We start from the raw sequence: 17,227 nt of genomic DNA on the forward strand, positions 1-17,227 counted from the left end.
TATTTCTGCTTTTGTTTCTTATTTCTTGTACCTTGGTATTGGCAGTCTGATTCTTTATAAAGGATGAAAAAAGCATTAGTAGAGAGGACCTCACCCATAAGTTTCTTTGTGCATTTAAGAAATTATGTATAGTGTTTTGATCTTGTTCCCCTTTCTGAAAAAGGAAAACACTGCTGGCTATAATAAGCTTCCAGAAAGTTGTGTTAATGTGGGCAAAATAATTGGCAGTGTGTTTGAAATTTGTTGCTGCTCATATGTGGTATGTATGGCACATTGAATACGTTTGAGTTCCTGTGAGATATTCAATACACTTCTTGCTTTTTCAGTTAATGAAGTTGTTCAATTATTACTTAGCAAAGAGACCAAAAAGCTTCTCAGTCCTGCAGTCTAGCTGTTGGTGGGTTTGTGGAAACTGAGAGATCGTTCTTGATCCTGAATGTCAGCAGTTTGCTCTCCAAGACAGAAAATAATTGGGAATTGATGATGGAGAGAAGTTTTGCACTTTGAAGTTGTAGAATGTGGAAACAGCAGTGTTGAAAGTGAGATTAAGATAAAAAGAGAAATAATTTAGAGAGGATATATGGGAAAATATCAAATACAGTCTAACAATTGCAAAGATCTTTTCAGAAAAAGAGAAGGTACTCTGTATTTACAAAGCAGTAAGGTAGAAGCTAGTGTAAATAAAACTATGTCAATTAAAATGGAAAATAAAATCTGTCTGATACTGTAAATACCTTTTCTTTTTCCTCTTCTTTCAAAGAAATATATGTGGATCTGAATCTCATTATATCAAGGACATTTTTTCCATTTCATAAAAAAAAAACAACAAACAACACAGTTCACAGAGGGAGTGTAACAAAGTCTTCCTGATTTTCTGGTAACTGATTACCAGTTTGTTTGTTCATTTCCCAAGTGTATGACCAATAACATCATCAACCTTATTTGCATTGCTGGAAAGCATTGTTTTTTTGAACTCTTCTGAAAACAGTAGTGGTTTCCAGAAAATAATCTAATATCTGAATAGAATGTATCACCTTGTCATCTTAATCCAGTTTATTCATCCATAGAAGAATTCCAGTGATTTAGTTGTGTTAATAGAGCTCTAAAGGGATAAATTACTTTGTCCATAATTTTACTTTAGATCACTTTTCTGCTAATGTGACTGGGTGATAGATAGATAGACATAATGAAGATTAGTGCAATGTTTGCACATTTTTTTAGTTGTATCTTCTGTTCTCTCCTCAGTAGGTGAGTACATTTTTTTTTGTCTTTCTGTTTGTAACCTCAGGGAAACACCAACATGGCTAAGCAAAAGTATGGTTATTATATCTGTCATACTACATATATAATTTTTTTAACTTTGTGTTTGCTGGAGTTTCTCTCTGGATGGGGAAAATGGTGGACTGAGGTCAGTTGACTGTCCTGCACCTGAAGGCCTTCTGATCAACGTGGAGAAAACTGTAGTTTAAAGCTGAACATATCCACAAAATAAAAACGGTTACTCCATTCCTGGCAGTGTGATAGTAAATGTCTGAAAAACCACAGTCATTTTCCCAGTCATTTTCACATTTCCCATTTCCCATCATCCCCTAATCAACTCGTGTTCTTCATTCTGCTTTACTCGGTCACTAGAAAAATAAATAAAAATTTTAGCAAGGATTCTAACTTATTTCTTCTTAACTGAAGCTGATTATTAAAGGTATTGGAAACCACTCTAAATCCTGGGTTGGATCAGAATGTTTACACTCAGAGGAATAAGAGAAATTTCCAAACTGCTAAGCAGGATGAGTTAAGCAAGGAAAACAGCACCTTGACTGTTCAGTCTTGAAAAATTTTCTAAGGAGTAAGAAAAAATGATATATTTAAAATTCTCAGTACAGAAAAAAGATAGGAATTTGTATCATGCAGACAGAAAAACTAAGGAGAGAAAATCACAAAAACAATGCAATATTATGCAAAATAAGCATAATGTACCTGTTTTCTCTCTTTTTACATGAATTTCTATGTTTTTACAGATATTTCCCGTGATCATCTTTTATTTTGCTTAATTTATTCAGACTTTTGGACATTTTAAACAACTTTTCTGCTTTTTGGTTATTCTATTATAGGAGGAGGTGTACATTGTGTTTAGATGCATGTTTTTGCTAATTAAGTTATTGTGTTCAGATCTTGGCAACTTTAGACTCAAGGAAAAGACACTACTCCATACTTTACCCCAGAGTTATCATGAGGCACCATCAGATGCACAGAACTTCTCAAGGCCCGTTGTAAAGTACTGGCCTTTGTCAAGTCAGTTTAAAAGCTGCCAGTTGCAGCAGTGCAAGGATTTTATCTGTTGCCTCAAAATATCTTTGCAGTGTTTCCAGTAAGTCAATGAAAGCTAACAATAGAAAAGTCAAACACTACTAATAAAGCTAATAAAGCCATTTGTGCTTTGAAATCTCTTCATCCTTTTTTCATAGACATCCATGCCTGATTAACTCAGTTTCAAAGCATTTGTCACATAATTATGAGACAGTTCTTACTGTGATTCTGTTCCTAACCCAACCTAAAAAGTGAGTGGCTGATGTTGAACCCGTAAATTACAGTTATCAGCTAAACGGTGTGATTTTTCTCAAATATTCTCTCACTAAACCATCCTAAATGTTAAAAGCTTTATGATAATAGGCTTGAGCACATACACCAATCCATCCAGGACCAGGTATATTTTTATTCTGTGGAAAAGGTAGAGAAAGCACTCGTGGACATACTGGTACTCTGCATATGTTTATTCTGTGTGTCTTATCAATGGGGATCTAATGTCCATCTTCTGAAAGGGATAAAACAAACAATGTTGTTTTATTGATGCAATATCAATACTTGTACTTTTTTTTTTTTTTTTGGTAAATATTCAAATGTGACAAAGATGGCATTCTCTCACTGTTTGTTCTCTAAGTCCATTCATAACACAAATTCTGTCACAATATGAATAGTTGTACCAGTATTCACATGAGATATTTTGACAAAATAAGATACCTGGTGTATTCCTGAAAAGGCAGCTGATGCAATCCTGTCCCATTAAGATGGATTCATTTTAACTTTTGACAAACCTATCAAGAAAATAAGGGGCAAAGACGCAATAAGTCATAACAGTGAGGACTGGGAAGCCACAGATAAACCAGGTGATGGCCTACATGGCCCCATAATTTTGTTTTTCTTGGCAAACATTTGGGATGAATTCTCAAAGGCAAAATATTTTTATGTGTATGTGTTTAGTTTTTGTTTTGTATTTTTTTTCTAATATGTAGTGAAAAAACTGTCTTCATGTGTCAACTTAATTCTTCTTTTCCACCTTCATGTAGCTCCTGTTTGTGTACTAATATTACTGATTGTTTCTTGTTTCAGCTATTTGTACAAGAATGAAATCCAGTCAATTGACAGGCAAGCATTTAAAGGACTTGCCTCTCTAGAACAACTGTAAGTGCCTTTTCTCTTCTGTACTGTCATTTCCATGGTTCCCCTGCAGAGGAAAAGTGCACACCCTGATCCGTACATCCTGCCTGCATGCTTTGCATGTCTGCCCTCAATGGGTTGTTAGTTAGACAGCCCTGTACTCATCTGCATGTGGAAAAACAAAATTGGTCTCTGTGTCAAATTCCTCATTTCTGTGTTTGTCTTTTTTTTTTTTTTTAATTTCTTATTTGCATTCCCCATGTTGCTAGATGATGTGAAAGAACTTTGATGAAGAGGCAGCATAATCGTGGAAAATGTTGAAAACTGATGTGTATTGCTTAGAGAGAGATTTTTTATTTCATTTCAGTATATTTTACGATACTGTGATTACTTTGACTGCAGCACTTTGTTTTATGCCAGTTTTTTAAAGCTGAACTAATATCTTGAAGTTTAACTTGATATTACTATATTTTAAAACAAAAATAGATTTTAAGATCTTACTGTTATTTATACATACTAATCATTTCTGTGTACGGACATAAAAATAAAACAATTCACTACTTGTAAAGTAGATGTTCTTTGTCTTCTAGAAAGGTTGACCCAAATCTTACTGTCTTTCCTATATAGTGACTGAAGATGAATCTCTGTTAAAAATGAAAATGCAGTCAATAGCATGACATAAACTAACTGTATTGGTTCTGTTAGGTTTAACTATGTGGTTTATTTCTTTGTTTGTATGAACAGAAAGCATTACTATGCATTCAGTATAGCAGTGTTTAGAAAAACAGGCCATAAAATGCATAGTTGTTTAACAATCTGACTACCAAATAACAACATTAGACTGATGAGTCCTGTAGGATATGAATTTTGGGGGCTGAAAAACTCTACTAATATATATACCAGTTTCCTTCTTAGTATAAATATCTGCTGAACATTAGTAGACAAAAGTGTGTATGTGAAATAAAATGGAATTTTAGAATGTGTACAAAGTTATTCAAACTTACGTTAGAGGAAAGTGATGCCATTTGTTTCCTTAACACATTTCTCTTCCTCTTGCTCTAAAAATGATTACTGCAGTATATTGATAGCAACTGTTAGGGCTTGCGTGCTGGTAGCAAGGTTTTTTTTTTTCCTGTGTAGAATTTTAAACACTGAGATCAATATGTTGAATCTTTGACGATTCCAAAATATGCCACAAACCTGATATGCTGCAAGTGACAACAGTGGTACATTCTTCTTTTTCTCTATTTCCTGTTCATCTGTGTTAAGGCTAAAAAAAAAAACACATATCGCTGTGGACATATTCTCAATGGACTTTTCCACTTGGCTACACTTAAGCTTCTTGGCCTGTGGTGATATCACACCGTGCCATCAATATTATTCTGTATGAAATCAAGTTTTTAACAAAGTCAGCCTCATAAATAGGTTCTGGCTGTTAAGGTGTATTTTACCCCCATTATATTTGATGAAAGACTGTGTTCACAAAGCAAAACTTTGTGAATGTGTTCACAAAACCTCCAGCTTTGCATCGTCACAGGGTCAATCACTCCATATGGTATTTTCAAGTTACAAGTCTCTGTGGCCTTATACACTTTGTGACCTGGATGCGTTGACAAGGCCAACTACTCTTCTTGCTCAGCAGAGTTCTTGGGACAGAGGTTGTGGGTCCACACCTCAGGAGAATACTTGTTTTGCAGTCATATCTTGTACTCCAGTGAAACAGAATGAAATTAATTAATGGAATTTTTAGTTTTACTTTTTTATTTATTTCAATTGAACTACACACTAAACATTTTTCTTGCTTTTTCTTTTTTTTAAATTAACTTTTTAAAATACATTTTGCTTTCATTCAGCAGCAATAGTAGAGAGAAGCTGTAAGTAAAGTTTAGTTTAAATGGATCTTTGAATGTATGTAAGGGAAGAAAAAGAACAGCAGCTGCAAATGCTGCTCCTGGCAGTATCCCACTAAAACCTCTGCAACAGATTCTTTGCTGCTGATGCAGTAGAAATACCTTTTTTTTTTTAATAAATAAATAAATAAATTTCTGCCAAGACAATAAGATCTTTGAATCAGAGCTTGAAACTCACTTGTGCTAGAGTAAATTCTAAGAACACTTGGCTGTTTTATGTGCTTGAACACAGTGGGAACTTGAGCCATATATATTTCGTCACATAACTCTTCAGCCAGGAAGGACATGAAGGGAGAAAGCCATCAAATTTAAAGCAGGCAGTAAGGACTAGTTTAGACCTTGCTGAGTCTTCAAGATGTGTGTTCAGGTCTGGCAAATACGACACAAACTTTCAGGAAACTTGCACTTTTTGAAGCAGCTTCTGGAAGACATCCAAGACACTTGAAAGACAGCCAAAGCTGCCCCTGTATGCTTGCGCTTGCACAGCTCTGATAAACCTCTGTCTGCCACTATGTAAAACATTGAACTCCACTAAAATGTCACAGATACCTGGCTTTGGGGGACTTGTGAGTTTTTGGCATCTGGATCCCAAGTTTGAGCTCTACGTTCAATCCATTTCCAGATGCATGCACTTGTTGGTAGGTGGATTTTCTGCTGTATTATCAGTTAAAAGCTTTGCATGTATTAGAGACAAAGTGCTATCCCTGCAGTCTGTAATTAATGGGAGTCACCCAAGCATTGCTGGGATTATTTAAATCTGCTTTTTCGTAGTGGAATACAAACTAACCATTTTCCTTTGGCTTTCATATTTACATACTAATTTTGCATTTTGTAAACTGTTCTGAGAGTTATGCTGCAATTTGTATTTACATATACATCTTTGGGAAAATTAATACATGAAAAATATTATCTTACATGCAATGATGCAGCTTCTTCTATGTATTTATTTCTCCAAATTCAATTTCAATAGTGTTCATCAGTTGTTCTGTGTTGGTTATTTTTTTCTTAAGTATTATATTACAAAGAGCTCCTGTTTGTTACATAAACTTGTGAGGGTTTATGTATATCTTGGTGGAGCCTATTTAAAGAAATATGACAATGGGAGCTGAAAATCACAGCATCAATAAGATTGGAAGAGACCACTTAGATTATTTAGTCCAATCATCGTGTATTGTACCTCTCTATAAAACTTCATTAAGATTAGCTATGGTCAAGCAATATAAATGGCTGGAAACTTGCTTTATTTTGAAAATTTTTAAAGAACAGGTTCAATGATCTACTTAAGCATCTCATTCCAGTGCTTTATACCATTATTATAATATCTAATATAAATCTCTTTCCCTGTGATTTCAGCTGTTAATTCTTGTTATACTTGTCTACTGCCTGGGCAGAGCAAGTTCATGGATAAATCCAGGAAAATCTGTTCATTTAATGCCAAATTCATTCCATCCAACAGGCTTTTTTCAAGAGCGTTAGCCTGTGGACATAAAAGATGTCTCTGATGACATGACAATGTGAGATTATTTCTTGAGTATGATTACCTTTTCGTATTTTCAGTTCAAGAAACTTTCGTACTAATTTAAAAACTAAGCCCTCTTTCAAAAAACTCATTTCTGTGCTTCATACAAGCGTACTTGTATGAAGTATATACTAAATATACTAATATATTAACAGTAAGAAGAGGGCTAAGGAGAGCCTCTTTCCTTTTCTGGATGCAATGGGGAATGCAGCCAGTAAGGATAAAGAAAAGGCTGTGATTCTCAGTGCCTTCTTTACATCTGTTTTTTGTAGTCAGGCCAGTTATCCTTGAGGTACTCTACACCCTGACCTAGAAGTCAGGGATGGGGAGGAGAATAAACCCTCCATGATTCGGATGGAGACAGTTAGAGACCTTCTAGTCCACCTAGACTGTCCATGGGACCGGATGGAATCCACCCAAGGGAACCGGTAAAGGTGATTACCAAGCCACTTTCCACCATATGTCAGCATTCCCGGTCATCTGGGAGAGGTCCAAAAGGTGGAAGACTTGCCAGTGTGACTGCCTTCTACAAAGAAGATTTGTTAGATCTGTCAGCCTCCCAGGGAAAGTTATAAAACATCATCTTGAGTGAGATTACACAGCATGTGTGGGACAATTGGGGGATCAAGTCCAGCCAGTGTGAGTTGATAAAAGGCAGGTCCTGCTTGACTGATTTGACCTCCTTCAATGATCAAGCGATTCACCTGATGGATGACAGAAAGGCTGTTGATGTAGTCTACCTAGACTTCAGCAAAGCCTTTGACACTGTCTCCCTCGGTATTCTTCTGTAGAAGCTGGCTTGGACTCTTTTCTGGGTAAAGAACTGGCTGGAGGGCTGGACCCAGAGTGTGGTGGTCAATGGAATTAAAAACAGATGGCAACTGGTCACAGTTGGTGTTCCCCAGGGGTTGGTATTGGAGCCTGTCCTGTTCAGTGTCTTCATTGATGACCTGGACGAGGGCATTAAGTGCACTCTCAGTGAGTCTGCAGATGACACCAAGTTGGCTGGAAGTGTCAATGCCTGAGGGCAAGAAGACCCTTCAGAGGGATTTGGACAGGCTGGAGTGCTGGCCCATGAGATGAAGACCAAGGGTTGGGTCTGGCACTTTGGCCAAAACAACCACAGGCAACACTACAGGTTTGGGACTGAGTGGCTGGGAGACTGTGTAGAGGAAAAGGACTTTGGGGTGTTGGTTGTTGCTCAGCTGAACAAGAGACATTGGTGTGCCCAGATGGTCAAGAAGGCCAGTGACATCCTGGCTTGCATGAGAAATAATGTCTCCAACAGGAGCAGGGAGATGGTCATCCCCCTGTGCTCAGCTCTGGTGAGGCCACAACTTGAGTACTGTGTTCACTTTCGGGCTCCTTACTACAGGAAAGACATCGAAGCCCTACAGTGTGTCTGCGGAGAGGTCTGGAGCACAAATCTTATGAGGAGTGGCTGAGGGAACTGAGGCTGTTTAATCTGGAGAAGAGAAAGCTCGGAGGAGTCCTTATAGCTCTCTACAACTACTTGAAGGGAGGTTGTGGCGAGATGGGAGTCAGCTTCTTCTGGTTAGAGACTGGAAGGAGCAGTCCTTGACGGCAGGCCTGCAGAGAAGGACCTGGGGGTCCTGATGGATGAAAATCTTAACATGAGCCAGCAGTGTGCTCTTGCAGCTCTAAAAGCAAGTGGTATCCTGGGCTCTGTCAGGAGTGGGGTTGCCAGCAGGGTGCTGAAGATGATCAGGGGGCTGGAGCACCTCCCCTGTGAAGGCAGGCTGAGGGAGCTGGGCTTGTTCAGCCTGGAGAAAAGAGGTATCACAGGGTGACCTAGTTGCAGCCTTTCAATACCTAAAGGCAGCCTATAAACAGGAGGGGAGCAAACTCTTTGAAAGGGTAGATAACAGTAGGACAAGGGGAAATGGTTTTAAGTTGAGGGAGGGAAGATTAGGTTGGATGTCAGGGGGAAGTTCTTTACAATGAGTGGTGAGGTGTTGGAAAGAGCTGCCTGGAGTGGTTGTGGATGCCCCATCCCTAGAGGTGTTCAAGGCCAGATTGGATGGGGCCCTGGGCAGCCTAGTGTAGTGTTAAATGGGGAGGTTGGTGGCCCTGCCTGTGGCAGGGGGTTGGAGATTCATGATCCTTGAGATCCCTTCCAGCCCGGGCCATTCTGTGATTCTGTGGTTAGCAGCAATAGGATCAGGGGCAATAGCCTCAAGTTGCACCAGGGGAGGTTCAGGTTGGATATTAGGAAAAACTTCTCTGAAAGAGTGGTTGGATGTTGGATTGGGCTGCCCAGGGAGATGGCATTGAGTGTGCCTTCAGCAAGTTTGCAGATGACACCAAACGGAGTGGTGCAGGTGATACACTGGAGGGAAGGGAAGCCATCCAGAGGGACCTGGACAGGCTGGAGCAGTGGGCACATGTGAACCTAATGAGGTTCAACAAGGCCAAGTGCAAGTTGCACTTGGGCCAGTGTAATCCCATGTGTTTACACAGGTCCTGGTGGATGAGAGGTGGACATGAGTCAGCAGTGCACACTTGCAGTCTGGAGGGCCAGCTGTATCCTGGGCTGCATTTAAAAAAGGGTGGCCAGCAGGGAGAGGGAGGTGATTGTCCCCCTCTACTCAGCTCCTTTGGGACCCCATCTGGAGTACTGTGTCCAAACCTGGGACCTGCAGCACAAGAAAGACTCAGAGCTCTTGGAATGGGTCCAGAGGAAGGCCACTAAAATGATGAGAGGGCTGGAGCATCTCACCTTGAAGGAAGGTTGAGGGAACTGGGTGTGTTTAGCTTGAAGAAGAGCAGGCTCCAGGGAGAACTCATTGTGGCCTTCCAGTACTTAAATGGAGCATATAAACAGGAGGGGAAATGATTGTTTACACGGGTTGATAGTGATAGGACAAGGGGGAATGGTTTTAAACTAAGAAATGGGAGATTTAGGTTAGATGTTAGGAGGAAGTTTTTCACTCAGAGGGTGGTGACACACAGGTTGCCCAGAGAGGTTGTGGATGCCCCATCCCTGGAGGCACTCAAGGCAAGGCTGGATGTGGCTCTAGGCAGCCTGCTCTAGCGGTTGGCAACTCTGCCTGTGGCAGGGGGGTTGAAACTATTTGCTTTTTAATGTCCTTTTCAACACAGGCCATTCTATGATTCTATGATTGAATCCCTGTCTCCAGAGGTGTTCAGGAAATGCATAGGTGAGATACTAGGGGACAGTTTAGTGGTTTAGTGGGCAACATTGGTGGTAGGTGAATGGTTGGACCAGATGATCTTACAGGTCTTTTCCAACCGTGATTGTATGACTCTATGATGCATGTTTAACATCTGATTCTGTTCGTAAATAGCCTGGGAAATTGGTCAGGAGTTTTTTTGATGTTCAGTTTTAGAACCTGCAAAACCTCATTATGTGAAACAACTCAGAGCATTTCCTACCTGTGTAACTTTATTATTTATTTATTTGTTTTGTACTCCTGCAGTCAGCGTGTTTTCTGATGATGTATAGTGGACTGTTACAAAGTACTTTAGTGCCTGGATCACTGCAGTTGTATCTGCAATATTTGAGGATATAAATAAGGCAAGGATTACAGAAGGATTATTGTTTTAGTTAAACTGATTAATTTTATCTGAAGAGATAGATGACTTTTCAGTCATATACAAAAGATATATACAAAAGATATTCTTTACAGAAAGAAAAAGATTTATACAAAAGATATTCTTTACAACTTAAATTATTGGAGACTGTAACACAGAACAGCAGCTATGAGCTGTTGCTTTGAATTTAATGAAATATGCATTATTTCAGCCATTATTTCTGAGAGAAGTGCCCTTTCTTTTTCTGTGTTTGCTGAAATAATATCTAATCCATGGACCTGGGAAGGGGACTGTGTGCTTCAGCGTGCCTTTCTCCTCAACCGTATTTGTTGTAGTAACCTGAACATAAAAATCTTGCCTTGTCAGTGACAGAGAAATGCAAGAAGTGTGTAGGAAGGTTATTTTATTGAGTTGGTAAGAAGATATCTTTGCAAGGGATTTGTGAGTGATCAAAATGGAAAGAGAATTAACTATGCTAAAAACAGAATAAAAAATCCCTGCTTGTTGCACAAGAAAAACAGTGCATGTGATTTTTTATTTTTATTTATTTTTTATCCAAAAGCAAAGCTGCTTTGGAAGAGGGTACACTCCTGTTACTGTCTAGCTGTGAGCTGCTCATGTGCTGAGAGCAATGCCTGGGGAGGGTTAAACACTGACCCCACTCCACCAGCCCTTCCTCAGGGCTGGGCCTCACTGGGAGTTCTCTGCTGTTGACTGTGGAATCAGATGAAATGCCTTCGAGATGTCTGTGTAATTTAGAGGGAGCTGGCCAGTATTTTCAAAATCGGTCTATAGCGTGATAAGCAGAAACTTATTACTCATTTCATGCTTCCTAATGGAAACAGGATCAAAATCTGTTCTCATGATGATCTGTGACTATGCAGACATGCTTGACACTTCGATACTCCTGGTCATGTCCGTGCAGTTTATTGATTTTCTTTTTCTTTCCTTTTCCTGTTGTCTCCATTCATTGCTGCCTGGCATCACTCACACTCTGGCTGTACTCTGGGGAGCTGGGCAGCTGCCAGCCACGCGCCTGTCGTCTGTGCCCCATGCATCCTCCTGTGCTCACAGATCCAGCACCCTCAGCCACCTCCACTGGGGTCTGAGGCCACACTGGGATCTCCTGTGGCCTTCTTCCTGCTATTCATGCCATGGGGCTGATTATTTTTTTATCAGCAGATGTGACGGTCTGAGATTTTCTCTCTGTTCTGAAATGATGAGCTTTTTTCACTCTTCAGCCCATGGTGATGTTACTGAGTTTGTCAGAGGTAGCAGGAAACTTTGTGAGGATACATTTGGATGTAATTGGGATCCAAAGCTATAAAATGTTTTCACAGCTTTCACAATTCCTTCAGTTCCTTTTTGTTCTCTCCTCTGAAAAGCAAGGGTATGTACACAGCACAGTCAGGGCTGGCATGAGCATGCCATTGGTCCTTATGAATAGCCCATTGTTACACCAGTTGCAGATTAATAATCTGGTCAATTACCCTGTTCTGTTAGACTCCTTCAGAGTTAGAGGGTTAACAGCTGTATAGTATTTTGCTGAATAGTATTAATATCTTACATGAGCATCAGCAGTGTGTCAAACAACACAGCTATGTTAGTTTACTGTACACCAGTTGCTGGGAAGCCCTTTATCTAGGAATGACTCAGTCAAAAAAATATGTATTTTTTGGTTACAAATTTTTTTGGTTAAAGTTAGTAAAAAAATTTTTTTTTTACCTTTTGAGATGAAAGATACCTACTAACTTTAAATGTTAGGATTCATGGACTAGTGCAGGTTATTAGTCAGCGTCTTTTGAAATCTTCACTTACTTAATGATAAAAGTGAAAATAGTTGCATGCTAAAAATGTTATTCTACAGTAAATATTTTGAAAACAACATACATCATTGTAAAGTTGATAATTTTCTTTTTTACATGTATGCTTATTCAACAATGCACAGTAGTTACAGCTGGACATGGCCAAAAAGATTTCAAAGTGGTATCTCCAAGATCTCCAAAGCAAATGTCTGAACAATTTTTTGGCGTGTATATCTGCACACGATGTATAGTAGTCTGTAGATTCTCCTTGATTGTCACATCCTATCTTTCTTAGAATCAAGTATAGCATCCAGATTTCAGAAGAAAGTTAATCCCCACTACGTCATGACCATCATTTAGATGTGTAAACCAAGTGTAAGCAGTAACAAATGTTTTATAATGTTATAGTTTCCTTAAGGACACTGTTTCAGCATTTTTCTTTCTGTTTAACATATTTTCAGGTATCTGCACTTTAATCAAATAGAAACATTGGATCCTGAGTCCTTTACCCATCTTCCAAAACTTGAAAGGCTGTAAGTTTGTTTATCCTGGGGTAAGACACAGAAGAGTCAGCTTGCTTCTTTGTTTGAATTCAATCAGTTATTTTAGTTTCTCTCTCTCTCTCTCTCTCTCTCTCTAAATTTTAACTGTTTGCCAAGAATACCTTGTTCAGGCAGACCACGGGAGCGTTACATTTTTCTGTTGCACAACGATTTGTCAAGTAGCTGTGATTGATATTTGACCTAAGTATACGTTGCAAATGGGGAAGATTTATATTTTGAACTTCCTTCTTTTTTGGTTGATTTATTATTATACTGCTTCTTCTTTTTTTCCCATATGGATACATCAAATACACTTCAGAAGCTATCAAAAATTAGTAACCATTGAATTAATAAAAAAGATTATTAAAAAAAAATTACAAGACTGGTCTGTCTTAAACTACTTTCAGAAGAATGTAAATGAAATGCATGCGAGTCAAAATCTGAAATATTACATGCATATCTCTGTGCTTTTTGACAGATTTTTACATAACAACAGAATAGCTCATTTGATTCCTGGAACATTTAGTCACTTAGAATCTATGAAGAGACTGTAAGTAAATTAAACTAATATACTGTATCTCATCTTTCAGTGTTTGTCTTCCTTGACAAGGCTTTTCATTGTGTAACTATCTCTGAATATTATTTTTTCTCACTGTGCTCCATTTGCTTACTTACACATAGTGAGATAATTGTTTAATATCCTGCCATCTTCAATGTCTGACTAAATCTTTTTGTTTCCTGTCTTCAAGTTATTTGTAGTCATATTCACCATCAGCCCTATGTCATGCAGACTAAATAATATACACAGCTCCTTCATTTTTTTCTTCCTTGTCTGTATCTTACTAGGTGATCCTTGTATGTTATACTTCACTATTAGGTTATTTGAACTTTTTTTGTTTAATTATTCTTATCTGGTCATAAAAATGTCTGTTGAAAGATGCTCAGAGATGTAAGAACATAATTATCACTTTCAATAGCAACTTCAAAAGCCAGTTCCTCTTGAAATGCCATTCACATGGAAAATTAGAGTCATCTTAGTACCTCAAGAGCACTTTGAAAATTTTGACTCAGACCTGACAGAGTGCCACAGTGAGGCTATTTTTATAATCAGCTAAGTCTGCCAATTCAAGAAAAGACATAGCCCCTTGATGAGAAGACCACTGAAGGTGGGCTGCGCCACACAAACTCATCTGCCAAAAGAGACCACAGGGGAAATAATAGGATGACGTTACTGCAGTAATGCTTTAGGGCCACTGGGCCAGTTCTGAAACAGTATTTTAACTGCAGAGGAGAGGTAGAATAAAGTAATTTTTGATGACATATCCACCTTTCTGGAGTAACTGCTTCACACATATAGTGCCTGAGGTCCTGTGGAGCTCAAGTAAACAAAAAAACAGATGCTTCTTCACATAATCCCTAAGTATAGGAGTGTTTTGATAGCGGCCAGTGCTGGATGGTGTACTGAGCTGGACTGACCTGATGTCTTCTGAGCTGATCCAGCTTATGCCTAAAGGACAGATAATGACTTCCTCATTCCTGATACAAATTTCACCAGTAACATCTGATATATACAGACAGACATTTGTGTGGTGGCTTGTGAAATGGTTTTATTTGTTCTTGCCTGTTTATCACAGAGCAGCAAGGAATACAGAGTATCTGGGGAATTTGTGCAACAGGTTAGGAAAGAAAATGTTCCTCAAAGCCATACCAAACTAAAGTCATTTTGCCACATAACTTTTTTTTTTTTTTTATATATATGTAGAAAAATTTAGCACTACGGATTTCTGTTCTTAATGCTTATTTTTCCTACAGAGCTCTCCAGTATAAAGTGCAGTGTTCCACGCAGTAACTGGAAAGAAAGTCTACCAAATTTATGGGTTCTCGTTATAGGCAGGTGTGTTAGGTGGTTACTGACCCACTGAACTCCATGAGAGCTTAGCCCTTAAATAAAACTGTGGGTCTTTGTCTCAGTTGCCTGGTCAGCAAAACAGGAAGTTGTAAAGCTGTCAAGTTAACTGTGAGGTTACTGCAGTAACAAGTATTAAACAGAAAAAAATGTGGAGAGAATTGTATGTGTTCCTTATGTAAGCAGAGTTTGCATGACTTCTAAATAAACTCAGATTTTTTCATTGAATGTTGGGGTTAGGAGAGAGATGTTGTGTATAGGCTTTCTAAGTTGAACACAGGCCTACCCATATGGTAGAAGCAATATATGAATCTTGTAGTGAAGACTGCCAGAAAGCATATAAGCAAAGTAACAGCCATCTGTATCTGATATTGCCCTTTGTAAATAGTTTGAGTTTGCTAACAAGAGTGGTGGCCACTTGTTCCATGCAGGCGTTTGGATTCAAATGCTCTTCACTGTGACTGTGAAATCCTGTGGCTGGCGGAGCTGCTGAAGACATATGTGGAGTCAGGCAATGCTCAGGCAGCCGCTACCTGCGAGTACCCACGCAGGATCCAGGGGCGGTCGGTGGCCACGATAACACCAGAGGAACTGAACTGTGGTGGGTTCACTGCTTCATGCTGACCTCTTCAGTGTGTTGAACATTCCCAGACGGTGTTTTGTTGGTTTGAATTTGTTCTTTTGTTCACTTCAGTAGTGCTGTGAGTTAACAGTGCCTATTTCCGGAAGTTCCACCGTGTTCCTTTGCTGTTTTTTGCTTGCTTCTGACAGTATCGATCATTTTTACCGTGAGAGTACATTTATGGAAACAAGTATATTCACATTTGAAATTTGATATTGAGAAATTTAATGCGATTATTCAGGAAGAAATTATTTTTCATTTTATATTTCAGATTTGATCATCATCTAGGGGCTTTTAATGTTGTCCATGTCATATATTCCCTTTTGCACGGGGAGAGTAAATAAAGAGAACAAATATAATTGCTACTGATTTCACAGAATTTGTTGTTAAACCTCCTGTTTTAACTGTTGCGTTAGGTCACTGGATTTCTTTTCCACTCTTCTGTATGTATAGGTTGTACACAGGCACTGAAACCCTCTCTCGCTACAGGATTACTGCACACTCAGGGCTCATCCCCTTTCTGAGACCAAAATGTAGGATTCTTGCCACGTGATTAACATTTGTCTGCGAAGATAGAAAATAACTAAATTGCCCTTTTGTTTGTATGCTGGTACTATTCTGACAGAAAGAATTATGACCATAAGTGTCTGCAAGGTTCTTGAATAATAAAGCAAAAGGGAATTTAATGCGAGAATAATTCATATGCCATCCTCCCAGCACTCTGCACATCTCAGAAGCCAGAACAGGGCAACTGCAGGAAACTAGTTGGACAAATTATTCTGTTGGAGGTAGATTAGGTGCTGATACTTATCTAAAGGAAGTTATTTTAAATGCTGCTTGTGCTTGTTGCTTTTAAGTTTGTTCTTCATAAGCAAATTGAGCCTTTGTTCAAATAAATAGAACAGCTACTTAAGAACCTGATACAAATTTGCACAATCTATTTCCAGTCTGATTAAAGTTCCTAGGAAACAATGGAGATCAAAAAGGCAACAGTCACTTTTAGATAGGTAAAAATGAGTTTAATCCTGATTAAGCTTATAAATATTTCATCTTTATACATTTGTGAAAAATATTTTTCAATAATGTGCATGGAAAAGTGTTTATTTACCATTCTTTAGTAGTTTTGAAACAAGTAAAGGATCTTTATATGTTTTATTTCTGATACAGAGAGGCCAAGAATTACATCAGAGCCTCAGGATGTGGATGTTACCTCAGGGAATACAGTGTACTTCACTTGCAGAGCTGAAGGCAATCCTAAACCAGAGATTATTTGGCTTCGAAACAAGTAAGTTCAAAAGAGGAAGAGTGGGTCTTGATGTAAGTATGTTTGTGTGTGTACATTGCTGGGTGCATAACCAAACACATTACTTCTAACATTTGGAATAGTAACAGCAGAAACATATTATAAATAGTATATGGAGCAATAATGGCCTGGATATGTTTTATTAGTAATTCTAAACTCATAAGAGCTGATAATTTTAGAAAGCGACTATAACAAGTAAACTTTTCAACTGTAGTTATACATACAAAGTTGCTCTCAACTGCAAAACTGTAAATCACTTTAATGTAAGTACCAGACAATCCAACATGAACACACTGCATATGCAGTTGGTTAGCTTAGCTAGTGTTTGCATGTTAGGTTGCTGTTGCAGCTTAGGTCTGTTTACATCATGTTTTGAGGCAGAACAATAGTTGCTTTTATACAAAAGTCCAGCTAGAAAAGAGTTGGTTTCAGGAGAGGTGGTCTTTGAACACCAGCTCCAAAGCAGGAAGATTTCATCTGAGATGTAGCCTCATCCCAGCAGAACAAAGACTGTATATCAGTTGCCCTGGGTCAATACATGGAGGGTGGGTGCATGCATACATCATTGGATTGTAGGGCAATTCTTGTGGGAACCTCAGCAGGTATCTAGTG

The 17,227-nt window shown here is 38.6% G+C and overlaps 1 protein-coding gene across 2 annotated transcripts in view; it reads left to right on the forward strand.

Annotated features, from left to right (window-relative positions):
• Positions 1-17,227, forward strand: part of PXDN (peroxidasin) — a 573,716-nt gene that overhangs the window by 28,266 nt on the left and 528,223 nt on the right. For both annotated transcript variants that reach the window (XR_010621880.1, XM_065730770.1), the window contains exons 4-8: positions 3,385-3,456; positions 12,704-12,775; positions 13,263-13,334; positions 15,122-15,291; positions 16,480-16,597. Coding sequence is in view for 1 of the 2 variants with exons in the window: in XM_065730770.1 (XP_065586842.1) it covers positions 3,385-3,456; positions 12,704-12,775; positions 13,263-13,334; positions 15,122-15,291; positions 16,480-16,597 (504 nt within the window). In the remaining variant the exon portion in view is untranslated. The remainder of the gene's footprint in view (positions 1-3,384; positions 3,457-12,703; positions 12,776-13,262; positions 13,335-15,121; positions 15,292-16,479; positions 16,598-17,227) is intronic.

This window comes from Cyrtonyx montezumae, unplaced genomic scaffold (genome assembly GCF_038088225.1).
Source record: "Cyrtonyx montezumae isolate F1298 unplaced genomic scaffold, pur_monq_1.0 scaffold_13, whole genome shotgun sequence".
Classification (NCBI taxonomy): Eukaryota; Metazoa; Chordata; class Aves; order Galliformes; family Odontophoridae; genus Cyrtonyx; species Cyrtonyx montezumae.